Here is a 27,370-nt window from a genome sequence, read left to right as displayed (position 1 = left end):
AGGTGCGGTGGCCAGCCGGTCTTTTAGGTCATTGAAAGCTTGAACACAAGATTCATCAAAATTAAAACATGTACCTTGGTTGAGTAAATTACTCAATGGCTTGGCAATCTTTGAAAAATCTTTTACAAATCTTCTATAGAATCCTGCGTGACCTAAAAAACTTCTTACTCCTTTGACATTTATTGGAGGTGGGAGTTTTGAGATTACCTCCACCTTGGCTGGGTCCACTTCAAGTCCTCTAGAAGATACTTTGTGTCCGAGTACAATCCCTTCAGTCACCATGAAATGTCATTTCTCCCAATTTAATATCAAATTGGTTTCAATACATCTTCCAAGTGCCACATCCAAATTATTCAAGCATATCTCAAAAGTTTTTCCAAATACGGAGAAATCATCCATGAATACTTCAATACTTTTTTCAATGAGGTCGGAGAATATGGCTTGCATACACCGTTGGAAGGTAGCTGGAGCATTACATAATCCAAATGGCATCCGTCGATACGCGAAAATTCCAAATGGACAGGTAAAAGCTGTCTTCTCATGATCTTCTGGGTTCACCACAATCTGATTATACCCGGAATACCCATCTAAAAAGCAATAGTAATTCTGCCCCGATAACCTCTCAAGAATTTGATCCATGAATGGTAGGGGAAAATGATCTTTCCTTGTAGCTTTGTTGAGTCTACGATAATCGATGCACATTCTCCACCCGGTTACTGTTCTTGTTGGTATGAGTTCATTCTTGTCATTACGGATCACCGTCATGCCTCCCTTCTTTGGTACAACATGTACTGGACTCACCCATGCACTATCAGAAATTGGGTAAATCATACCTGCTTCTAGAAGTTTGATCACCTCTTTCCTAACTACCTCTTTCATTGTTGGATTTAGTCTTCTTTGCGGTTGAGCTACCGGTTTGAATTCTTCTTCTAACATAATCTTGTGCATGCAATAGGCAGGGCTTATTCCCTTCAGATCCGCCAATACCCATCCAATTGCCGCTTTGTTCTTTTGGAGAATTTGAATGAGTCGTGCTTCTTCGTCGGGAGTCAACTTAGAACTGATAACGACAGGTTTATCTCCTTCTTTATCTAGAAAGACATACTTCAAATGAGATGGGAGTAGCTTTAATTCTATCTTTGACTCTTTAACTCCCTTTTTTAATTCCAAATCTTCTATCTTTTCCGCCTTTGTAACCGTGTTGCCACCTTTTTCTAATTCCTTTAAAAACAACTCAATCTCTTTTTCTTCTTCTTGAGTAAGTACATTGAAAGATTCAACAAGAGATCTCTCTAAAGGGCTAGATAGATGAATGTGGTTCGCCACTTCCACTGCACTCTCTTCAGTAGCATCCATGCGAAAACAATCATTCTTGTCTTTTGGTTGCTTCATGGCATCGTAGAGGTTAAAGCATACCTCTTCATCTTGAACTCTTAACTTCATTATACCATCATCAATGTCGATCATCATTCGGACTGTTTTCATGAATGGTCTCCCAAGAATGATAGGTGACTCCTTGTCTTCTTCCATGTCAATCACAACGAAGTCTACCGGAAACAAGAATTTGTCAACTTTCACTAACATGTCTTGTGCAACACCATAAGGTAGAGTGGTTGATTTGTCTGCTAACTGTAAAGTCATTCTTGTTGACTTCATCTCAATATTTCCCAACCGCTTCACTATTGATAGAGGAATTAGGTTGATACTTGATCCTAAATCAATTATTCCATTCCCGATATTTTGATTGCCAATTGTAACCGGCAATGTGACTCTTCCGGGGTCTCTTGCTTTTTGAGGAAGGTGTGATATTATGGCACTACATTGTGCATCAAGTAGAACCACTTCTTCTTCTTCCGGTCTTTTCTTCTTTGTTAAGATATCTTTCATGAATTTGGCATATTTCGGCATTTGAGCAATTGCTTCGGAGAATGGAATATTAATTTGTAATTGTTTAAAAATTTCCATAAACCTTGCATATTGCTTGGCGTGGTCCTTCTTTGATGGCACATGAGGATATGGTAAATGTTGACTGGGTATCACGTTGCTTGCCAACTTTTCTCTACTGCTTCTTCTTTTCAGCTTTTCTTTCTTTTTGACCTCTTTATTCACATTCTCTTCTTCAGCATTAGTATTGATAATTTCATATTCTTCATCTTCTCCGTCATGTTTTTCAGCCTCCTCTTCCGTATTATCTTCAACCACATTCTTTTCAGTTTCATTATTACTTCCTTTTTGCCCAGTCCTTGTCACCACCGCTTTGCAATGCTCTTTTGGATTATCTTGAGTGTTGGCTGAGAATGTTGCATTTGGTTGATTAGCTGCAATTTGTTTAGCCAGTTGGCCCACTTGAGTTTCCAAACTTTTTATCGCTGCCTCTTGATTCTTGTTATTCGTCATTGACATTTGTATGAACTGATTCATGGTTTCTTCCAACTTAGATTGTCCTCCTTGTTGTTGTGGCGACGGTTGAGTGTAAGGTTGAAAGGTTTGTTGTTGATATCCCTAATTCTGTGGCCTTTGTTGATAACCTTGATTGTTATTTCTTGGTGGATACCCTTGTTGATACGGAGGATTCTGATATTGATTCTGCCTTTGTCCTTGGTTGTTGTTCATGTAATTCACTTCTTCTTCCAGAACTGGTGGACAGAATCCTGTTTGATGATCTCCCTTGCATAACTCGCACTTAGCAACTTGATAGGAATTAGATACCCCATTCAGCTCCTTGATTTGTTGTGGTAATTTAGACATTTGTTGTGTCAAAAGTTCTATTTGTGATGTTAGTAGCTTATTCTGGGCCAGCAGAGCATCACTGTTGTTCAACTCCAATACTCCGGGTTTCCTATCTCTGACCGTTCGATCATGGTTGCCCTGACGATCATTTAGAGCCATTCGCTCTATTATCTGAGTAGCTTCAGCAGGTGTCTTGGACATAAGTGAACCACCAGCTGTGGCATCCAAGAGTGTCTTGTTTGTAGCTGTGAGACCGTTACGGAACATGTGGATTTGATCAACTTCCGCAAAACCGTGTCCTTTGCACTTTCTCAACATAGCTTTATATCTTTCCCAAGCTTCATTCAATGATTCATTACTGCCTTGAGAGAATACTGCTATTGCTGTTTTTGCTTCAAAGAATCGGTTTTGAGAGTAAAACCTTTCCAGAAATTTTTCTTCTAAAGTATTCCAATCAGTCATCACTGTTTCGGGTTGATCCAGATACCAATCTTTTGCCTTAGATAACAAAGAGTGTGGGAACAACCTCTTGAACAGTGCTTCTTCATCAGCTTGAGCTACACCAGTCGTACCTGCTAACTCATAGAATCTAGTAAGATGTGTGTATGGATCTTCGTGATCCAATCCGGCGAAAGGGCTTGCACAAACCAACTGTATGATACCAGTCTTCAATTCTGAAATCCGCCCGTTGGCGGCAGTTCTAGCGAACTGTGGGTTGAGCCTTGGGCTATTAGCACATGGACCAGTAGCAGCCATGTTGACAACAGTAGGTTGTATAATAACTTCCGGTTCTTCTTCCGTGAATAATTCGTGAAAGAAGAGTCCTTCTTGCGACTCGTCAATAGCTTCAAGTTGTTGTGACGATGTCGCGGTTGCGTTGTCTCTTGTTCTTGCTATGTTTGCTCTTCTTCGTGCTTTGCTGTTTAATCTCCTAGCGGTCCTTTCGATCTCGGGATCAAAAAGAAGTTGATCACTGGTGACTTTACTGCGCATACACGAATTTCTGCACAAACTAACAAACGAGTGAAACAACCAAATCAATGAAATAGTAACAAAAACTCAAAATAAAAACTATTGCAATGCGTGCAATATTGACACCAATCCCCGACAACGGCGCCAATTTGTTGAAAGTATTTGTGGGTAAATATTTTCGGTAGTATATCGTATCCACAGGGATTGGTTTAATATCACTGTCGTTCTATAGTTGATTATTTTGAGTGAGAAAGGTTAATTGGATTTGTTTTATGATTATAATATTATCAAATGTAAACAATAATTTAAATGCAAATAATGAATGTTTGTTAACGATTAAGGAAATATGTTGAGCTTTAGGGTTCATCAACCTATTCTTATACAATTTATCAATTAATTCACAATTGAACAATCTTTTGAATTACTATCTTCACTTATCCTCAAATATGATTCCATGTCTGCAAATCAAATTAGATAGACTTTTACCGGTATGAGATTCGATCTCTCCAAATATCAATATCGATAATGGTAATAAGGAACGATAATTATGAAAACTCAATCACACTTCCATCTCTGCAAATTGGGATTGAATCAATATAGTAACCTAGGGCAAAAGTTAAAATCCTTTCTTTCGATCAAAGATTCAACAATGGTGTAAAGTAAAAACAAGGTTTCTTATTGATAATAAATTCAAACAATTGTTCATAGGAAATAATCAATGATATTGTATATTCATAGGTTAATTACTACCTTAAACTCAACACGAGGAATTTAGCTCTCCATAGACATGAAGAACACACAAGAATTAATAGAGGGATTCATCTTCATCAACAGAATATCTTCGATTGGTAAAGATTTGGCCTTCAATTGTTGTTCTTGACTGCAAACTCAGAATGCTCTCCTAATTTCGCTCACCAAAGATTTCTCCTTATGAGGCCTAGGGCTTCTATTTATAATATTTTAACTTTGTAACACAGCCACCGCGCCTCGGCACGTAATGGCGCGGCGCGAACTCAAGGCAGAGAGTTTGGCGCGTCTCGCCCCTTCATTGGCGCGGCTCGCCCTTTAATTCTTCTTTCTTCTTTGTGATTCCTCCTCTCTAGAGCTCCACGCCTGCGTGTTTCCTAGTCTTTGCCTCTTAACTTCAATATCTGCACAAATAACACCCAAAGTGATGCAAGTTGTTCTAAGATTAGCATCAAACCTCGAAAGTTCAATTCTAACTCTAAAATCCGTAAAATTCACAAGATCTATCCACTTTAAGCTCAAAAGGCAGTTAATTTAACACATGAAATTACCATTAATTCACTCCTAACAACTATATGAAGGAAGAAGAAAGGACGCCTAAATAGTATCTGAAATAGAACCAAAATGGACGGTGTTGAAAAGGAAAAGAGAAGTTGTGGCATTTGTCGTCAAATAGGCCATATGTGTAGAAAATGTACAAATGCAGCAAGTCTGTCTAGATGATTTTGTTAGTTTTTTTAGTTAATCTTGTAGTCAGGTTTTTAGCTTTCTAATTTAATGTCTCTGTAATTCAACTTTCATTTTAGAATCAAGACAACATTCAGGTACAACAAAATAAAGACAATCACACATTAAGTAACAACACGATAAGCAAATAAAACAACTAAACACATCAACATATCTTGAAGATTACAACCATCAAGACAATATCAGTCGATTCATTCATCATCATACGGACATCCTTCTTGGTTTTAACAGGATCCCATAATCGAGTTTCTCCATTTTTCGTTGAACACCGAAACAAGCATATCAATTCTTCTAATCTTTTCACCGTCAAGAATGCCTCTGTCTAACCAACAGATCAAGCTCCTCTAAAAATGCTCAAAAGTCTTTGTATTCCAAAGTCGGATCTTCATCAGAAGCTTTTACAAAAATATAGGGGTTCAAAACCTCCACAAATATGTAGAAAAATTAACTAAAGGAGGGGTTTTCACGTGATAGACCTATTAAGGTCTCTCACGGGAGACAACACCATTAGTTTTATGAATAAAAACTATCATTTGGTTTCTTTTACAAAAATGTTATTTTCACACCAATTTTTACATCTACATCGTATTTCACTGTTTATTGGTGAACAATGAAATATTATAATAACAAATCATTTTTTAAAAAAAATACATTATTTTATTTTATTTTTTAATTTTTAGATTAAAGATTTTCAATATAAATTGTGTGACTAACCAACTTCATTATCTAACATTTTACATTTCATTAACCTATTTTATTATACTATCAAAAATTAATTTTGATATCTGGACGTTTATTAACCAACTTCATAATTTTATTAATCAACATTTTACATTTCATTAACCAATTTTATTTTATTACGAAAAACTATTTTTAATACCTGAGCAATTATTAACCAATATTTTACATTTTACTAACCAACTTTGTTTTACTACTAAAAACTATTTTTAATATCTAGGCGTTTATTAACCCACTTAATAACTTTATTAACCAATATTTTATTTTTCATTATTCAACTTTATTTACTACTAAAAAATTATTTTTAATATCTGAATGTTTATTAACCAACTTCATCATTTCATTAACCAATTTTTTATATTTTATTAACCAAATTTATTTAACACTAAAAATTACTATTCACAAATATTCTTACACTGTTCATGATGAATAGTAACCAGGTGTAAGTATTTGATGTCATTCTTGGTGTCAAGGTAGCATTGCTCTTTCTAATCTGACAAAATATAAAATATATTAATTAGTAATATTATCATGTTTACTATCTTTTAAATTTAGATTTAAATGACTTTATAAATAAATTAAATTAGGATAATTTAAAAAATAAATTAATTAACTTAGATGTGATTTGTTTAAATTAAAATTGGATCAAGTTTGGTTCGATTAAAATTAGGAAAAAAATCATTTATTTTATTAAATAAAAAAATTAGTTAAATAAATAATTAAAAGGTTAAAGGTAGTATACTGACCGTGTAAAAATATCATGTCATATAAACTTCTTAAAATTTACAAATGCCATGTCATATAAACTTTTTAAAATTTACGATATAATTTGTCCTGATTCATGATTGTGATTGGTTGACAGTGTAAAAAAATTTTACACTATCAGTGCATCACCCATTTTTTCATAATTAAATCGGAAGAAAACATAATTAAGTCCAAATACAAATTCTTGTAAATAAAAGTTCCAAATACAAGTAATTCACTAATTCTAACTTTTTTTTAATTATATTAAATTTTCTCTTTAAAAATTAATAAAAAATATGGAAGATAATCTTCATTCAAAAATATATATAAGGTATTGGTAAAAAAAAGTATAAAAATAATTAGGTGAATGAATCTGCATTCATGAAAAGGTGAATGAATCAGCATCAATAAGAATATTTGGTTGTTGGAGAAGAAGCATCCAAATTCGTTGAAACCAAAATCGCCAAAATTCAATGAAAGGTAAAAAAAAGTAAAACATTACTAAAAAATAATAATTAAAAAAAAAACTATAAACAAAATAAAAACCTATGGTGTGGTTGTGTTGGGTTAATCTAAATCTAAACTCTCAAGTCTCAGCACCAACCAAACAAAAAGATAGGATTACAGAGAAACTCAAACTCAAGTGTTTGTGTTGTGTAGTTGAAAATCAATCAACAAAACAAATAAAACAATGGCATCCTTATCCCTCTCATCTCCTCCATCTCTCTCCTCTTCCTTCCACAATGCCTCCACGCGCCTTAACCTACGCACACCTCCCTCCCTTAAACTACGCACCCGTTCCTCTTCTCTCTCCATCAAAGCCATAACCCTAACCCAAGACGATCTCAAAAAACTCGCCGCCGACAAAGCCGTCGAGTACGTCAAAAGCGGCATGGTCCTCGGCCTCGGCACCGGCTCCACCGCCGCCTTCGTCGTCTCCAAACTCGGGGAGCTTCTCAAATCAGGCGAACTCACCAACATCATCGGCGTTCCAACCTCCAAACGCACAGAAGAACAGGCACGATCTCTTAATATTCCTTTATCAATCCTCGACGATAATCCTCGCCTCGATCTCGCTATCGACGGCGCGGACGAAGTCGATCCGTTTCTTAATCTCGTCAAAGGCCGCGGCGGAGCTCTCCTCCGTGAGAAAATGGTGGAGGCCGCATCGGAGAAGTTCGTTGTCGTCGTGGACGACACGAAGCTGGTCTCCGGTTTAGGTGGAAGCGGTTTGGCTATGCCGGTGGAGGTGGTTCAGTTTTGTTGGAAATATAATTTGGTTAGGCTTCAGGAGTTGTTCAAAGAGGAAGGTGTTGATGCGAAACTGAGAGTGGATGAAAGTGGGAAACCCTATGTTACTGATAATTCTAATTATATTGTTGATTTGTATTTTAAGACTCCGATTAGGGATGCGAATGCCGCCGGGACGGAGATATCGGCGCTTGAAGGTGTGGTGGAGCATGGGTTGTTCTTGAATATGGCTACCTCTGTTATCATTGCTGGGAAAACTGGGGTTGAAGTTAAAGACAAGTGATTTTGAGTTGTTGGTTGTATCTGGATTCGGTAAATTATGTTTTGAGTTTTATTTTGGTTTTTTAACGTGTCTGTGTACTGTTACAACTTTATATCTTCGTGAAAGAAATAATGGAAAAAAGAAAAATTGAATTAGAGAGAAGCAATAACCTTTTATGCTGTTAGTGATGGGTAAGTGTCATAGTACTTCCTCCATTCAAAATTGACCGATAACATATTTTCTCAAAATAATATTTTTAATGTAATGTTAATTGTTTTTTATTTGTGTATTGTCTAATTATGTAAAAAGGATATTTTAATAAGATTTTTTTATAATTGAAAAAAAATATAGAATTTATGTAAATAATCAACTAAATTCGAAACACAGAAGGAATGGATCATTTCTATAACCAAATACTTTTTCAAAGTAATTCTTTTCGTTGTGGTTCTGATATGAAATTGGAATTATCGATGAAACAATGAGATAGATCGTAAAAAGGTGCATGGGACTTCTGATACGATGACATGAGAATTGATCTGAAAGACTAACATTCCAACGTTCAAATTAGTAACACAATTAAAGTGATGTTAAAATGAGAATGGATGTGAATACTTGAGAATGACGCGTTTTTCTTTTATATTCTGGGAGCGGTTCAAACCGTCTGTGAGGGAAACAACGTGCTATGCGGACAATAATTCGATTGATTTAGACGTTGGATGATGAATCAGAAGGCGGGGTTATTTACTTTGGATGAGAACGAGGGAACATTTGTCTCTTGCCCTTACATCCTTCGCTCTTGCATCTGAACCTCCCTTATTAGGCCTTGCGAACGACCCAGAACAATTGTCCCAAACCCTTGTCTTTACCCCGCAAGATAAGGATATTGTCGTGTACCTTCTTAGATTAAAAGTCGCCTAAAGTAAGTGAAGAGTCTTGGTGGGACATCACTATTGGCATTGGGAACAAATGCATTAAATGTTTTCTTTATAATACATGACGTTTCTAGAGAGGTCTTGACACGAGTACCTAACTTGTCAGTAATGATTTCCCTTTTGTTTCAGGATACTCAAGTGTTTCGATCGATTTTTGAGGTAATTTGGGTCATTAATGGCGTGTTTCTTGCTTCTCCATGTAGTAGATCGTGTAGTTTATCATAATGGAGATGCACATAAGAACCTTCTAACTTGCTACTTTCCTCCCATCTCCATACTGGTCGAGGAAAACCCTAGACATAACCATATTGTCGAAGACACCTCCCAGGCAAGTTTCTAGCCACTGAGGTCTCCCACCTCATATGCCCTGAATATAGTGCAGCATCGTCGAATGGACAATGAGCCATGTGAGCTGTGTATGGTTTCCAGACGATATCATCTACTATCAGATCATCCAGCCTCCTCATGTACTCTACAACCCCATTCTAAATCGCTTGTCTGGTGTTGCACCCCAAAATTTTCCCTCTTAATTTTATTTCTATTGGCTTATGCTTTGCATCTTCATCTGCATATATTCATTGGGTCATTTGCATATGGCATCCATTCATTTCATAAACTCTTAAAGCATGGGATCAGAACCATATGAAGTTAGGGTTATTCTAAATCTTTGAGTTTCCTACTTCAAATAAGATTGTGTCGACTGGTTCCTCTGTATGCATTGAAATGTGGAGTTGGGGTTTGTTTCATAGACTTCTTAATTCATAAGTTAAAAAATTTCATCTGAGGGTCTCACACTCATTGCACATGGTTATGCTCATCAATTGAGACTTAGTGGATTAGGGTTTACTGTGATATTCTATACTTATAGTTTTATATTCTTCAAGGATTCTTTAAAGCATTATTGTTATGTCAGATTGAAGTTTAACCGTGAGTCATGGCATAAGAAACGAATTTGTGGATTCATTTTGCTCAGGACATGTTTATTCCTTCATTTGCTTGTGGATTGTGATAAGAGGTGAATCAGATCGGTGATCAGAGTAAAGGGCTTTTTAAGAAGGCAATATGAGTTGGATTTGAAGTTTATTCAAGTAACTCTATAAATCCTAATTGGTGGTTAAGATTATTTGATTAGATCCAAATTTTTAAGCATATGATTTGTCAAGAGTTAACTCAAGCTTGCTAAAAATGGTTCAAGAGTTCAAGTTATTTTTCAAATATTCATTCAATGCCAAGTCCATTTATTATATTCATGAAAGTCCATTACACAATTACAAAAATAAATAATGATAAAGGCACAAGGGCGTGACAGTCTTCTCACAAGCCCTATTTGGGCAATATACAAAGCAAGATGTCATTTATGGAAAGGGGGGATCAGCGCCGCTATTCAGATTTTCTTTCACCAATCAGCTTTCTGTCTTTCACGAAAAAGTTCATCAGCGTCCTCACCTTTTTCTGTATGCTACCACACCTCAAAACAACTCACAAACTCTCCACCACCTGCAGGTCACAACAAAATCACCAAATCTCATCATCGCCGATTTTCCAATCTCCCGACTCATCATCCTCGTCACTTCCATATTTTGTTAAGAAAGGATTTTGAAACTTAAGAAATGTTTTTAATGGGTTAAACCTCTTCATTCTTCCTCTACACGAATTCTCTCCATACGATACTACTTTCAAAATCCTTCATTCTTCCTCTACATGAATTCTCTCCACACGATACTACTTTTTGTTCACTCACCTTCAATCCATCTTCACCCTCACCATAAATATCACAACCTAGAGTGACGCTGTCGTATGGTTAATGATAGTACCAGTAAAGAATTTACTGTCAATGGGGAGAAGAAACAATGCGGAGACATCATCCAAAGTGATGGTCATCTCCCTAAATGAAAGATGAAATGAAGATGTCTCTAAGTGCCACCGCTCAACAAAATCATACAACAGGTAAGCATCGATCATGGTCAATGAGCAATCAACGAACTCCATTAGTTTAAAATAAAAAACAATGCGCCGGACCTGCTCATGCATTGGACCTAGAGGGAAGTTCTTCGACTTTGACCTGTAGGATGCGACCTTCAGCGGCTGACACTCCTATAGGAAACAAAGTTAAATAACGAGATTGAAGAGGGTTTTGGGTTCGATTATTTCAAAAACTCAATGTGATTTTGTCCCTAGTAGGAATCTCTTGGATGGTGTCTTAGTAGCTAATAAGGTCGTTGATTATGCGGTTAGAGAAAAGAAGGGATGTCTTTTATTTAAATTCGAATTCGAAAAGGCGTATGACAGAGTTAATTGGTGTTTTCTTAAGTTTATGTTGAGGAGACTGGGGCTCGGGGAGCTTTGGGAGAAATGGATGGAGGCATTGGTTTGCTCGAGCTGGATGTCGGTGCTTGTCAGCGGTAGTCCTTCGAAAGATTTTGAGGTGTGTAGAGGTCTTAGGCAGGGGATCCTCTGTCGCCTTTTCTGTTTGTCATCGTAGGTGAAGGGATCAGTGCTTTTGTTAGGAAGGCGGAAGAAGTAGAAGAATTGTCAGCTTTCAGTATTGAAGGTAAATGTCATGTGAACATTCTGCAATTTACCGACGATACTCTTTTGGTGGGTAATGGGAATTGGAAACAGGTTTGGGCCCTCAAGGTGGTGCTAAGTGGTTTTGAGGCAGTTTCGGGGTTGGGAGTGAACTTTCATAAGAGTAGACTCGTAGGATTTAACTTGAGTCATCATTTTGTGTATGCTACTACAAATTTTTTGAATTGCAGGATTCAAATTAAGTCAATCGATTTCCTTGGTTTTCATTTAGGAGCTAACCATAAATCTCTTTCTTGGTGGGATCCCTTTCTAAAGAAAATCAGGGATCGGTTAGGCGCTTAGAAAGGTAGGATTCTTTCATTGGGTGACAAAATTTCTTTGATTAAATTGGTCCTTTCTAGTTCGTCTATTTTCCAACTTCCATTCTTCAAAGCGCCGATTGGAGTTTACAAGAAGATCGAGAAGATACACAATAATTTTTTGTGGGGCAGCAATGCAATCAAGAGGAAGATTACTTGGGTCAGATGGGACTTACTCTGTATGTCGAAGGAGAACGGTAGGCTGGGTTTTAAGAGTTTTAATGAGTTTAACGTGGCTCTGTTATTCAAATGGATTTGGCAGATTTTGCAAGGATCTAATTCTCTCTGGGCGAAAGTCTTGACGACAAGGTACGGTAACTTGAAACACATTCTTTTATCCACAGGTACAAGGAGGAATCCTAAATCCATCTCTGCTTGGTGGTCTGATATATTGAAAATCGATTCCAATATGTTATTTAGGTTTGATCTTGCTTATAGAGATTTAATGTGTAAGCTTAGGCTTGTGATGCATCAAACATAATGGATCATCATAAATTCAATTATATCTTGAATGAATTTATATGTAAAGTGTTTTTAAGTCAAGTTGTTTAAAGCGGCTTTGGTTATCTTGTAATTGATTTGCATTATAAAGAATCACGTTTTTAGTGATGTCTTGTAATACTCTTATTGGATTAATTCATTGAGATGCTTCCAGGATCTCTTCGTGGTGTGATTTGCTTCAGCGTATTTTAAAATCCCTGGTTTTGTTTTATCGGACCTAAAATGTTTGTGAAGTTTTATTTTTGGGGATAAGTCTATTAACCTCTGCCCCCTTTTCACGGGATTGAGAAATTCATTCTCTATCTTCTTTTTATGTGGATGATATCTTCATGACAAGCTCTAGAAAGAGAGAGATCGATGAGGTCAAAGAGGTGTGAATTGTTCTGATCTCAATTTGGTTACTTAAAAAAAGTGGTGGAGAAATTTCGAATGCAAGATGCTAAAATTTTCAACACTTCTTTGAATAATCATAGAAAGCTTTTTTAGGTTATGCAATGTCTTTAAATTAAAGAATAAAAGAATACAAGGAAAAGTACATGTTATGAAAATAGGGTTGGAAGCATCATGTATGATATGGTTTGTAATAGATCAGACTTAGCATATGCAATAAGCATAGTAAATATGTTTATGGTCAATCTTAATCAAGTTTATTGGCAAGTTTTAAAGTGGGTGCTGAGATACTTAGCAGTTCCTTAAAGGTGGTTTAAAGTACACAAATGTAGTTCAAAAGAATGACTTTTGAAGGGCTTAGTAGGTGCATATTGTGTAAGTAATATGGGCAATAGAAAATCCTATCAAAATTTGTGTTTATGTTGTTTAGAACAACTATAAATTGAAAGTCATATCAACAATCAATGGTTGCGTTATCTACTACTCGAGTAAAATATATGATTGAAAGACATGATTGAGGTGTTAGGGGTCACTCAAGAATGTGTGAAGATACATTGGAATAGTTAGTGTCATTCACTTGGTCAATTATAAAATGCATCATGAAAGGACAAAGCACATTGATATTTGTTTGAACTTTATGAGGGACATGATGGAGTCTAAGGAGATTGTGGTTCAGAAGGTGACATCAGAATAGAATCCAACAAATGCGTTCACTAAATCATTTTCCATATCAGGTTTAAGCATTTCATGGACTTGATCAAGTTCGTTTAAGAATAAAACAATATCTAGACAAAACGACAAGATGATTGATGGGTAAATTGACATCACCGTCGGTTTTAAAGACAATGTGGAGAATTGTGGTGATTGACTTAAAAATAAATTTGAAATATTTCAAAAATGGAATGTGATTTGTAAAAACGCAGTGTGTCTAGAGTGTTGTGTGCCATGATGGAGCGAATGTGTTCTTGCAATTTCGTGAAATACAATGTGTTTTAGGGAACACATTACATATCTCATGAATATTTAAAAGACGTTTTTTTAGCTCTTTTATTGGTTCAAAATTAAGAGTGGTGAAATTCTAGTGAGAGAAACTTAGATAAGAAAATGGAAAGATTCTTAAGATTCATTATTCTAAAAAATTGAAAACCCTTGGAACTATATAAAAGTATTGAAAAACCCTTTTAAATACTTTCAGTTTTGTGTGATTCATATATCGAGAGTTTGAGAGATTTAAAAATACTAAGGGTGTTTACTATTCAACTTCTTCACTCCGGCCACCAAACCATCTTCATACTCCAACTACCATATTTTTCTCTTATGGTTAATGAGTTCCACACTGCTTAAAATACAATGACTTCCTGTTAAAAACCATATTGTGAATATTCTAGTTATCATGGTGTGATCATGGAGAGAGAGAGAGAGAGAGAGAGAGAGAGAGAGAGAGAGAGAGAGAGAGAGAACCATACGTAGAGTTATAGAAGGTTCCGTTTGAATATTCTAGTAGGTTAATGTGAAAAATCACAATGTGATCAACAACAACAACCAACACTGATCCCAAGTGGAGTCAACTACATATATTAACTTTTTTTTATAATGTTCTATCTAATACCGTGTTTATGTCCAAATCGCTAATATGAATATATTTCTTAATAACTTCTCTCTTATAGTTTTTTAGGAATTCCTCAACCTCTAGTTGTTTGAATTCTTTCAATCTGATTTACTCTTCTTATCATAGATTTTATAGGTCTTTTCTCTACATGCCCGAACTACTTAAGCTTATTTTCGATCATCTTTTTCACTATAGATGCTACCCCAACACTTTCTCTAATATTGTCAATTCTAATTTTATATTGTCTAGTTTTACCACACATCCAACTCAACATCCTCATCTTCGTTACACTTACTGTATTCTCGTATGGATTCTTAACCCTCAAACATTTATCCCATACAACATCGCAAGTCTTACTACAATTTGACAAAAAATTTGCTTTAGCTTTAGTGGTGCCTTTATGTCACATAAAACCCCTGAAATCCTCCTTTATTCCAGCCACTCAGCTTGAATTCGAAATTTTACATCCTCTTCTTTTTCTTCATCGTTTTGTATTGCAAACCAAAGATAAATTAAACTACGTAACTTGTGGAATGATATGGTCTCCAAATTTCTTCTCTAGGTTAGAACCGCTTCACTATTTTTTGAACTTACATTCCATATACTCCATCTTATTTCTGCTTAGATCAAATCTATGTGTTTATAAAACTCGTCTTCAAGTCTCCAACCTCTCATTTAAATCATCTTTTGACTATTTAAGTAGAACTATATCACCTATAAAAAATATGCATCTCGGTGCTAGATCTTGGATATGTCACGCGAGTACACATCCAAAATTAAAGTAAAACTGTAAAAGCTCGGGGAAAATAGTTCGTCTCTCCACCCTATGTCCGCATACTAGTGGATACATCTTCATACATATCTTGGATTAGCTTGAATATATGAATTCCTAACATCTTTCTTTTCTAGGATTTATCAGAAAATCTCTCTAGACATTCTAGCATACGTCTTTTTCAAGTCAATAAAAATTAAATACAAATTTTGTTGGTCGATCTGATATCCACTCCATCATGTTGGGAAAATAACATAGAGAAAAAGGAGGAACAAAATAAACATAAGAGATTAACGTGGAAACTCCAAAACCAAAGAAAAACCACGACCGTTGTCAAATGACAACCAGAGAATAACACTATGTAAAAATTGTTACAACACATAGACTACCTTCAACCACCCCAAGGCCCCAATACACCCGCACACTTCAAAGCAAATATTTAACTATCCCTCACAAGGCTCTAAAACAAGAGTATAAGAGAAAATAAGGAAAATCAAATACTAGCTTAAAGTGCTTTTGATTGGTACATCTTGTAACGAAGAACTTGAATCCTTTATATAGTGTTGAACTCCCTCTTCCTTCACAAAACTAAGCGATGTGGGACTTCTTCAACATATATATTTTTAACCAAACACAACAATCTCCACCTTGATTGAAAATAATACGTAAGCTTTCATTGTCGTCACCGAAAATCGTACTCCACCATAAAAAGTATCAATATGTATATTTTTAATCAATCTTAACAATCTCCACCTTGATTAAAAATAATACAACTTTCATTGTCTTCACCGACAATCATAGTTTTAAAAACTATCATACTCTCTCATGAAAAATATAATTCACTTGAAGATAAATCACTTCAAGAATTTCACATTGTCGTCACCGACAATAATATACTTTATCATGAAGAATAAATTTTTCTTGAAGGTAAACCACTCCAAGAATTTTCACATGCCGAAAATCAGGTTGAAACTTTATGGTGTAACTTCCTTGTTGGCAGGAAGCTCTTCAACCACCGACATAATCTTGCACCTTATGTAATCTTAATTGTATTAACACATCTTTGACTAGAACTTTCCACAAGTCAAAAACAATTCTTCCATCTATTTTCTCTAATCCAAACTGCACGGCGAAACTTATGACTGCAGCTCAACAACTCTTTCACAATGCTACCCTTCTTTTCTGATGTGGAAGATCAGACAAAGATGCAACCACGGAGCATACTAAGAACTCTTATCCCCGGATAGAACCAAAAGCTCTGATACCAGTTTTGGAGGCAACTTAAGAGGGTCAACGAGAAAGCATTTTAAACTTGGGATATACTTTGTGAGAGACACACCACACGTCTAATAAAATAGTGTAATCATGGTAAGAGAAAAACATAAAAGATATAAAGAATCAAAAAGTTATATTAACTAAACATTAGTAGCACTATATCTTCTGGTAAGTTGATGTGAGAGGTTGTTGGAATCTTTCAATTTCTCAATAGTTAACGGTGGAGAATATCCTTGACTAGATCAAACCCAAACCCAAAACACTACAACAACATATAGATAAAAACAAAAGTCAACAACATTTTTTATTAATTCATGTAAATTTATCTTTTATGTTCAACATTATTCATCTTCTGAGACTAAAATGGTCACTGATATATGATTAAAAAAAAGGTTAACATCTTAATTAATTTTCTTAGCATTTGCGTGCAAGCATTGTATGACCCTTGAATCCTGGTTAAAGCCTTATAGTAACAAAAGAAAACGTTGTAAAACAGTGATGTTTTTACCTTCTTCTTTCATAAAAAGACAGTGTCATCGAATATTTAAATGCATACCTCAAACTAGTTGTCAGGATTTGATAAAGAAACATCTTTTGATTTTAACTGCATGGTCCCATAAAAATTACTTCATATTCTAGTAGGAAAAAATTGCGTCTCTTGATGAGAATAAAAGTGCAATAATCATTTTATTTAAATATATAATGTCTCGGTCGTTGTCACAGTAATCTCTGAATGTACTCAAATTTAATTAAGAATCAGACGTTTTATAATTTTTATACATTCAAAGACTATTACAAAAGTATTTTCGACAATTAAAGACGAAACCGAAATAACTATTTACTATTCTCTAATTATATATAGGAAATTACAGGAAAGTGGCAAATGGCTTTATCAGAGAAAGCCTTTGCAGGCCAATGCCAAAAATACATAGTCAAATATCAGAAAAAATTAGTACTTACATGCAATAAGAAAAAGTAGGTATATATATAATTTATGTGTATGTAACAAGATTATATCTCTTAAATATATTTATTATTTGAGATCATTATAGCCTTAACATTTGTTATTCTTCTTGTTTAGTTATAACATCCTATTAGGCCATTAAGTAGAATTTTTTAAGGTGAGAAGAAGAAGAAGAAATGGGAAAGGCAAGCAAATGGATTAGAAATCTTCTTCTTGGGAAAAAAGAAGAGAACTTCAAGCAGATTGATACTTTCTGCTCGGAGAATAAGGCAGCGAACGCGGTCAATAATAGCGGTAGTAATAAAATGGTAGTGAAGCGAAAATGGAGCTTCCGAAAACTGACAGGTGGAAGATCAACTGGAAAGATAATAGCTCATAAAGTTTCCCAGTCTTTTGACTCAATTGATTCTCCGAAATTGCAAATTCAAGCCTTAATGTTCCAAACTCAGACTCCAAGAACAGCTGCTGAATTTGTAAGAAGAGCTGCTACAAGGATTCAAGCTTCCTTTCGCTCCTATTTGGTATTAATAACTTCTCTCTATATTCATCCATTTTTTTTAGACATTTTAATCTTATAACTCTGAGCACTGAATCAGACACATAGACACTGATAATAATTTAAGAAATGATTTTATTATATGTAATCGTGTGTTATTGTTGGTGTCAGACACCAGATATGTCTTCAACCTGAAGTGTTGCGACTAGATAGTTTATGATATAAGATATGTAAAAAATTTGCAGGCAAGGAGGGCACTGCATGCTTTAAGAGGCTTAGTGAAGTTACAAGCACTAGTGAGGGGTCACCTTGTAAGGAAACAAACAACCGCAACACTGCGAGGGATGCACGCGTTGATGTCCATACAAGTTCGAGCTCGAATCAAAAGGATTAAGATGGCCGAAGAAGAAGTAAATCCACTCGAAATACAACAACCTCCACAACACACCGAAGTTCCTTACTTCAAACATCACAAGACACAACAAAGACAATATCAAGTAAGCCTCTTCAGAAACTCTTACTTTTAAAACTATGTTAAGAAAACTTATGAAAACAACTTATGACAGGATTCGAAGAATATGAGTGTGGAAGAAATGTTGGGAGTAATGAGAAGTAGAAGCGGTCCTCTAGATGTAAAAAGCAGAAAGTATGATTCAATGGCATATTATTCAAATCAATTGAAGAAGGAGAATAATCACAATAATACTACAAAAGTCATCACAGAACCAAACAGTCCAGAAAAATACTTCAAAGAAATGATCGATTATTTGAAGCCGACAACATCTCAGCGTGACATGGTACCTCCTAGACAATCATGGTCATCACCGAATTACATGAACAAGACGGAATCATCAAAGGCAAAAACAAGGTCTAGTAGTGAACCGAGACAAAGACCAAAACTAGGAACAAAGCAAAAGAGTGGCAAGAGTGTAGAAGGTGGTGGTTTGTTGAAGCATAATATGTTGTCACATTCAGCAAGGTATGATCATTGGATTGTTAATTCGATGAAGGAGAGTAAACGAGATTCTTTTGATAGCTGCAGGGTTACTACTAGTGATGATTCGTACTACATGTGAATGAATTCTCTATTATAATTCCTTAGTTGTTATAAAATAAGTTAATATGATTCAATTTTGAACGAATGAATGGCCGCAGCATGAAGTGGAACAAATTTTAGTGTTGCTTTGTCCATTCCTTTATGGATCAAGGTTGATTAATTGCTAATAGTATTTGCATGACACCTTTTTCTTAGGAAAAAACTAGCAGACCTGTCATTAACCGAGATAGAGAGTTTAACAGAATGAAAAATGATGTCATTATTCATGAACTAAATGTATCATTAAAACCAAAATCATGAAGAACATTAATATAAATAAGGCAAAATATCTTTATTGTTTTCTTAACTTTACCTCTTGGTCCAATTTAGTCTCTTAAGTCAAATGATTCTGAAGTTAACCAGAAAAGGCAAAGAACAACAGAACAGATTACATTGAAGAAGGTACACAGCCACATATATATAGAAACCCAGATTTGTTTTAGTTGTAAAGGACAAAATCCAAAAGACCAAAACAATATATCTCTTGCCAAAATCATCACTGAAAAGGGTCCGGCGAGTCCGTGTACCTGAAATTAATCAAAACTTGCTTAGTGTTTAAAAACTACTTGAAAAGGGATACAAAGTTATCATTGAAGATAAAAATTGTATAAACAATGACCCAACAAACCATGAAAAGTTCAAAGTCAAAATGAAGACCAGAAGCTTTTCATTTTATCCAATGAAGGAGGAATAATATAGTTTTCTATTTACAACAAGGGCAACTGATCTTTGGCACAAAGGTTGGTACATTTCCATCATTTGAGAATGAATTACATGGTAAAAGATCAATTGAATCATGGAGTTCCTTCTTTAACAGAAAAGCTAACCGAATGTGAAGCCACTTCTTACAAGTAGGTGGAGGGCGAACCAAAATCCCCAACTTATTCATACCGATTTTGATGGACAACAAAGAACTCTATCACTATATGAAAGTCTTTATCATTATTTCAAAAATTATATACAACACCGCCAAAGTTACAATAGTATCCTATTCACCGTTGTAATATGTGAAAGTTGAAGTGTTCGGTGATTATAAAAAGTAATTTAATAACGGTTGTTCTTAAAAACCGTGGTGATAGATTATGTGCAACAAGCTTCGATTCCCACCAACTACATTTTTTCCATTTTTTCAAATACATTAAGTTTATGTCACTTAAGTCCGCTATTGAAAACATAAATTGAAAATGATTTAACGGTGGATTAACTCAACCGTGGTTAAAGGTTTTACCGGTAAATTAAAACAAAACTTATTCTGCATTCCTTTAATAAGATGTCCTAGGCGAACAAGCAAACCAGAGACGACAATAGAAGCGTAGTCTGTATCGTTATCTTATTCATGTATTTGGAACTCAAATCTTCACCCTCTTCGTTCATTTGATCCGCAAATCTTCAACATCTTCATTCTTGTTTTCGTCCTCATCTTCAAAGTACGGTAATATTCATCTTCGGTTTTCATTCTTCTTTTTTTTGGGTACATGTTGCTTGCTTCATATTTCGTTCAATGTTGTATATTATGCTTGGTTCATATTTACTGTTTCTACATTGTTTTGTTTGTGTTCATGTTGTATATTGTACATGTTTCATATGCTTTTGGTTTTTCTTTTGGATATAGAAGTGAAAAAAAAGAATTATATTATTGTGATGGATATGCATATGCTTAAGGTTTAGAGTTATATTTTTGTTATGAATATGCTTTAGTTTTTTGATATGGTTTTGGTTTAAATTTTGGTGTGTTATAATTTCTAAGTATTTTACTGTATTTTCATTTTGTTGCAACTGTGTTTTGATCTAGTAGCATATAAGAAAGCCCTAGATTAGATGTAACCTTAAGTTGACAAATAAAAATTTCATTCAATAAACTTACAAAAAGTATGACATAGTAAAAACTTACAAAAAAAAATTTATTAAATAAAAATTATTATTAATCATATCTAAATTCTTTGGCTGAGAGAAAGTTTGACCAGGTATAATCTGCTTCATCATCATCATCAGAATCGATGATGTCTGACCTTTTCACCCTTCTTCTTCTTGATCTCTTTTTCCTGAAAGCTCTCCTGGGTCTCAAAGGTTCAGGAGCAGGGTCTCTTTCAGCAACTTGGACCTCTGCAGCCACATCAGCTTTTGTTCTCTTAACATTGAATGAAGTACTCATTTTGTGTTTTTGTTGTTCCTCTTCTCTGATTTCTTTGGATGGAGTTTCAGCAGAAGTACTCATTTTGATTCTTCTTCTTCTCTGATTTCTTTGAATGAAGTTCTTTTTGTGTTTTAGTTCAAAGAGGTTTTCAGCTTTTATATTGGTTCTTCTGACTCTTCCTCCTCTATAATCTTTGAAAGTCTAAAATCCAAAAGATTTGCACGCGTGTCAAGTTTCTTTCTACTTATTGCTTCTTTAAATTTCCATGTTTTCTTCTCTTGGAAGTTGGAAAGATCTTTCGGTGACTGGCTACCTCGAGTTGTTTAATAGTTACATGCATGTAATTTTTTTTTCAAATTTCTTTTTCCCTATATCTTCAAAAGCATATAATTCCTTTTATAAAAAAAGGGTCATGCTAATGAGTGCCCTAGGGGCACTGGTTAAGGATTTCAAATATAGACAATATTCTTTAAATGAATCAATAATTTAAACTTCCAATGCATTGAATACAAGTATTTTCAAGAAAAACATACCTTGTATTTCTTAGAAAAGTCAATTATTTTAATTTTCATTACATTTAATACAAGTATTTAATAAACAAAATATATCATTTTAAACTCTTAACCAGTGCCCCCGGGACACTCGTTAGCATTGCCCATAAAAAAATCATATATTTTGACAACGGTTATAAAAACTAATTATGGTTGTATATTGAACGCCACAATAATATATACTCCTATATGACACTATTGAGAATTGAACTTGGGACCTTTAGGTCTATCACAACGGTTGAGCTAACTAATCGTTGTGATATCGCGCGCGCTTTCCAGTATATTAAAACGGTCTCAGGACTGTGATTGTAAGTAATACATTTACAACAACACTCTACATACCAACGTTAGGACCTGTGTGGTTAAATATCTTTTTCAACCGTTGTTAAATGTCTTTTTTGTAGTAGTGTATTATATTGCTTGTATTAACGATTTTACTGTAATGTGCTGGATTTATTTTCTTAGGTACAAATTAAAAGTATCAACAGTGTTTATGAAATTCAAAGCTTATGTTAAAAATAAAAGCAATTTTGTATTCAAATTTTGAGATCAAATAATGGGAAAGAATATGTATCAAATCAGTTTCAACAATGGTGTGAAGAAACAAGGATCAAGCATCAGTTGAGTGCCCCTTACACTCCCAAACAAAATGGAGTGAGTGAAAGGGAAAAATAAATCAATCATAGAGATGAATAGATGTATGCATCATCAAAAAGAATTTTCAAAGAAGTTATGAGCTGAATTTGCAAGTACTATTGTTTTTATTCAAAACAAGCTCCTTACGTGAGCTTTGCAAAATAAACTCCATTTGAGACTTAGTTTGGTTTTAAAACTTCTCTGAACTTTTTTAAAAGTATTTGGTCTTTTATGCTACTCACATGTACCCTAATATAAGTAGGAAAAACTTAACAAAAAGGCCGAACTTATAATATTTATTGGCTACAACACAATCTCTAAAGTTTACAAAAATTCTCAACCTCAAACTGAAAATAATTTGGTAAGTAGAGTCGTGCATTTCATAAAGGACAAAAATTTGTGTTGGAGTGATCCAGAGCAGAATCATAATGTTTTATTGGAGCTTGAAGATAAAGTAGATGATCTAGTAGTTCGCGAAACAATGCTAGTCGTTGATATCTATCAAAGAAGCAATGCGACAGCATACAACATAGTTGTATTTGAACCTGCCAATTTTGAAGTTGTCATAGATGAGAAATGGATAGCTGCGATGCAGGAGGAGTTGTCCTTGATTGAAAATAAAATCAAACTTGGGACCTAGTTCCAAGGCCACATGATAGAAAGGTCATTGGAGTGAAATGAGTATTTAGAACCAAATTCAACCCCAACATCTTTATAAACAAAGACAAAGCAAGACTTGTTGTGAAGGGATTTTCTCAAATTTTTGTATTTGATTATTCATTTACTTATGCTAATGTATCAAGACACAACACATTAAGGATACTACTTTCCATTGTTGCACAAAAGGGGTGAGAGGTGTTTCATATAGATGTTAAGTCGGCTTTTCTTCACTGCTTTCTATAGGAGGAGATATATGTTGAGCAACTAGAACAATTTGTGATCAAAGGCCAAGAAGAAAAAGTCTACTTACTTAAAAAGGATATGTATGGCTTAAAGCAAGCCACGGGAGTTTGGTACAACAAAATTAATGATCATTTGCTGCACTTTGAGTTTAAAAAGAGCCTATATGAATGTACGCTTATGTCAAGCATGTTGAAATTGATATTTTAATTATTTATTTTTATGATGATGATCTTTTAGTAATAGGAAGCAACCTAGCACTAGTTGAAGAATTCAAGTAAGAAATGAAAGATGTCTTTGAGATGACTTATCTTGGTCTTATGACGTAATTTTAGATATTTTAAAAAAAGATATATATCAGCTTAATGAATGCAAAACAATGAACACACTTATGAATCAAAAGGAGAAGTTCATCAAGGAGGATTGGTTAATAAAGTTGATGAAGTTGATTTCAGAAACTTGATTGGATGTCTAATGTATCTTACATCAACAAGGTATGACATCTTACTCTCAGTGAGTTTGTTGTCAAGATTCATGCATTATGCTAATGAAATGCACTTATAGGCAGTAAAAAGAGTTGTAAGATACATTAAAGAAATTCATTATGGATTCAAGTACAACATGGTCAAAGACTTCAAATTATTTGGCTATTCAGATAGTGATTGGGCAAGTAGCTTGGATGATATGAAGAGTAATTCAGGGTATTGTTTCAACATAAGCTCAAGTGCTTTCTCTTGGTATTCAAAGAAGCAAGAAGTTGTAGCTTAGTCAACAACGGAAGCTGGGTTTGTAGCTGCAGCAGCAATAAAACAAGCTATTTGGTTAAGGAATATCTTAGCAGATTTGGGTCTAATGCAAAAGCAAAGTACACAGATTTATGTTGATAATCAAGCGGCTATTTCAATCTCATTAAATCCAATATTTTGCAGGAAGACCAAACACTTTAATGTCAAGTTATTTTACTTAAGAAAAGTGTAAGAAAATAGCGATATAAGTTTGGTTTATTGTAAAACAACATATCAAACTGCTCATATGTTTACCAAGTCGTTTTCACTTAGCATGTTTGAATTTTTAAGGGGAAAAAAAAACTTTTGCAGCCTCCAAAGCAAGAAGGAATGTTGAATCGTGCTTTTGGATGCTCCATTTTTTATTAGTTAGTTTCCTATTTTATGTTCCTCTTAGTTAATAGTGGTGGTTGCTAGATTTATGGAGCAATTAATATTTCCCTTCAAGTTATTATTTTTTTAATATTTAAACATTAGTTTCTCATTAAATAAAAATAAGCTTAAAACTTTCTGCACACGTCTTTTCATTTTCCTTTTCTTATTCAAAAGAAAAACTTGTTAAAATTGATATGCTTCCAGCAAGTCAGGTGGGACTCATATAATTTTGATAGGATTTATATGAAATTTAACAAAATAAAGAGATTGAGTTAGAAAATGTGTTAAGGAATATCTTGTTACTATAAGAAACTATAAAATATATAGTTGAATAATTACTATTGTTATATCCTAAAAAATGGAAAAGTGATAAACCAATTCAAATCAATGACAGTCCCAAAATTAATAAAAGGAAGATTAATCACTTTGAGCTTGAGGTTGATCATCAATTTGGCCAACTGAATTGACTGTTAATTGCTTTTGAGGAGCAATCACCTTTCCATGCTGCTGCTGATTATACAAAGAACTTAGCTGATGAAAATAAGGACAAGTCCTTGAATCCATTCTCCTTTTCCTCTTATTCACATCGCCATCCTTTGTTTTTCTAAAATACTTGTTTATGTTTTCCCATTTCTCTTTACATCTCTTTGCACTTCTCTTGTATCCTAACTCTGACATCCCTTCAGAGATTCTCTCCCACACAGGTCCCTTATTTTCTTCCTTTTTCTTTTCAATACTATTCTTGTTGCTTCTTCTGTTTATTACAGTTGTAGAACACTTGAGGTTTATCAGTGCCAACACTTCATCTCTTGGCCACCTTCTCTTATCCTCTAACACTGGATTCTTATTGTTGTTATTGATGTTGTTGGAAGAAGTTGAAGGAACTAGTAATGCCGTTTCGCTCGAGCTAGGGTTTTGATCTGGGGATGTTGATGAGGGTTCATGATTATTAGCGTTTTGTGAGTGCAATTGTGAAGAAGAACATGCTTTTGTAGTTTTGTTGTTGACAATGTTGTTTTCATTTGTGGAAAGATGTTTATTCAAGAAATCAATTATGGTGGATTGTCTATGATTTGAAATAGCTTGTTCTTGTGTCATCATGTTCATCCTTTCTATTTCTTGCTTTTTCCATTCTTCTTCTCTGGCAAGCTTCTCTTGATCTCTTTTGAACATGTCTTGAATTAGCTTATTGTGTATTTCTTCTTGTTGTGCCATCATTTTGTTTACCACGGTCTCACAAAAACACTTCATCATTTCAAATCTATCGCGCCGACGATTCTTCCTCTTTCTATTTCTGTCCACCTTGTCATCATAACCACATTGTTTGCTCACTACAATGTCGATGTTATCCTCATCTCTTGAATTTTCTTCGTGTTGATAGAGAGTTTGAAGTTCACTAGCAAAATCATTATGATTATTGATCTTCAATGATGTATTCTCATCTTCAAACTTCTCCTTGCACTTGTCAGCACTCTTCTTAATCCCAACTTCTTCAAGCTTCCTGAATACACAATCATCATAATAATAATAATAATAATAATAATAATAATAATAATAATAATAGTAATACAGTACCAGAATAAATCATAGAGCTAAGGATTTAAATTTTTTTAGTTACCTAGAGACATTATCCCATATGAGGTGATCTGGGAAGCAATTTTCAACAGTAGATCTAATATTGACAAGTGCAAGAAGCTCGCCGTTAGTCCATCCGGAATCGATCAAGTGTGACAATGGTAATTGATTTTGGATCTGGAAGTTGAATGCAGAACTAAAGGTGGTGGTGTGATTGTGATGTTGTTTGGAAGAGTGGTGAGGCAATGACGATAATATTGATGGGTAGGAGAGATTATTATTAGATTGAGTTTGAAGTGAGAATGGATCATGAAGAAGACTAGTAGTAGTAGTCCTCATTGGCTGAAACTGAAACTGCTTTGATACTCCTTCATCCAACATGTTTGCTGCTACCACCTTTACTCTACCATGCATGACTAGAAAGAATAATAGAAATGCGTGGGGAGCATGGATAAATGGAGTAAGTGAGTCTGAGAAGATGACGATAGTGCAACTAACGGCATGTGAAGAGGAACAGAGAGTGGGGCCAATGATTTTAAGGAAAGGAATCTTCAGGATCATACAAACACTGTTTCATGTATCGTACTACATGTTCACCACGTGCAACTTCTTTACTGTCTACTAGTCTATAGTGGACTGGACGTTTAGCTTCCAAATTGCATTGTGCACAGTCACACCACACGTGACTCAGTTCGTCCATCTACTATTATTTTTTGCAAACATGAAAGCCTTTGTTATACACCATTTATATTCATTCCACGTAGTAGCAACTTTAGTAATTTGAGTATTATATATTTTATTATGTGGTAGGAAACTCCATAGAGAAAGCATTATATCAATAATAAATACTTTTTTTAACTCAAAATGAATCCTGAGATATACAGTAACTAATAGTAAATGAAAGAGGAAAGAGATGAGTAATAAGTCTGAGATTCTGAGGCAGTGTCTAGCGACAGAATCGTGGGCCAAAAGGCAAAATAATAGTACACAAAAAAGATAACGTGGGACCCAAACCACTATCATAAACGTTGCTCGTGTGTGCTGTCACAATATAATTGATGGTTACATCAGGTACACAAGTGTGAACAACTGTACTAGCTGGCTACTTTCACGCAAACAAGGCATTCAATTTCACACTACGTTCATGATCAATATCAGAAAAACATTACTAAAATGTATACATAAAAAACTTGGTTTAATCATACCTTCGGCTCTCACTCTATGTTTCAAGACATTAAATTGGTTATTGAATAGGAGAGCAGGTGTGTGAGTATAATAATAACAATCAAGTGCATACAAC

At 34.6% G+C, this 27,370-nt stretch overlaps 4 protein-coding genes across 6 annotated transcripts; 2 read left to right on the top strand and 2 right to left on the bottom strand.

Moving 5' to 3' along the window:
• Positions 1–1,049: 1,049 nt before the first annotated feature.
• Positions 1,050–2,397, bottom strand: LOC131615049 (uncharacterized). Its single transcript, XM_058886563.1, has 4 exons — positions 2,347–2,397; positions 1,970–2,265; positions 1,267–1,816; positions 1,050–1,091 (listed from the first exon to the last, which is right to left on the bottom strand). Exons 1-4 carry the CDS (start codon positions 2,395–2,397, stop codon positions 1,050–1,052), a joined length of 939 nt encoding a protein of 312 aa, XP_058742546.1.
• A 4,845-nt stretch (positions 2,398–7,242) lies between these two features.
• On the top strand, positions 7,243–8,353 carry LOC131610650 (probable ribose-5-phosphate isomerase 3, chloroplastic). Its single transcript, XM_058882655.1, has one exon. The coding sequence runs from the start codon at positions 7,370–7,372 to the stop codon at positions 8,210–8,212; it is 843 nt and encodes a 280-aa protein (XP_058738638.1). The 5' UTR covers positions 7,243–7,369; the 3' UTR covers positions 8,213–8,353.
• An 8,994-nt stretch (positions 8,354–17,347) lies between these two features.
• On the top strand, positions 17,348–19,411 carry LOC131612865 (protein IQ-DOMAIN 19-like). Of its 3 annotated transcripts, none has more exons than XM_058884614.1 (4): positions 17,348–17,533; positions 17,640–18,043; positions 18,264–18,515; positions 18,585–19,411. In XM_058884614.1, exons 2-4 carry the CDS (start codon positions 17,699–17,701, stop codon positions 19,092–19,094), a joined length of 1,107 nt encoding a protein of 368 aa, XP_058740597.1. In that variant the 5' UTR covers positions 17,348–17,533; positions 17,640–17,698; the 3' UTR covers positions 19,095–19,411. The 3 variants fall into 3 exon arrangements, with proteins under 3 accessions (XP_058740597.1, XP_058740598.1, XP_058740596.1); XM_058884615.1 differs by having other exon boundaries at positions 17,348–17,537; XM_058884613.1 differs by having other exon boundaries at positions 17,348–18,043.
• A 5,399-nt stretch (positions 19,412–24,810) lies between these two features.
• LOC131610649 (trihelix transcription factor GTL2-like) lies at positions 24,811–27,277 on the bottom strand. Its single transcript, XM_058882654.1, has 2 exons — positions 26,114–27,277; positions 24,811–25,996 (listed from the first exon to the last, which is right to left on the bottom strand). The coding sequence occupies exons 1-2, from the start codon at positions 26,629–26,631 to the stop codon at positions 24,913–24,915; spliced, it is 1,602 nt and encodes a 533-aa protein (XP_058738637.1). The 5' UTR covers positions 26,632–27,277; the 3' UTR covers positions 24,811–24,912.
• Positions 27,278–27,370: the final 93 nt, after the last annotated feature.

This window comes from Vicia villosa, linkage group LG6 (assembly GCF_029867415.1).
Source record: "Vicia villosa cultivar HV-30 ecotype Madison, WI linkage group LG6, Vvil1.0, whole genome shotgun sequence".
NCBI lineage: Eukaryota > Viridiplantae > Streptophyta > Magnoliopsida > Fabales > Fabaceae > Vicia > Vicia villosa.
This window is presented reverse-complemented; position numbering and strand designations above follow the sequence as displayed.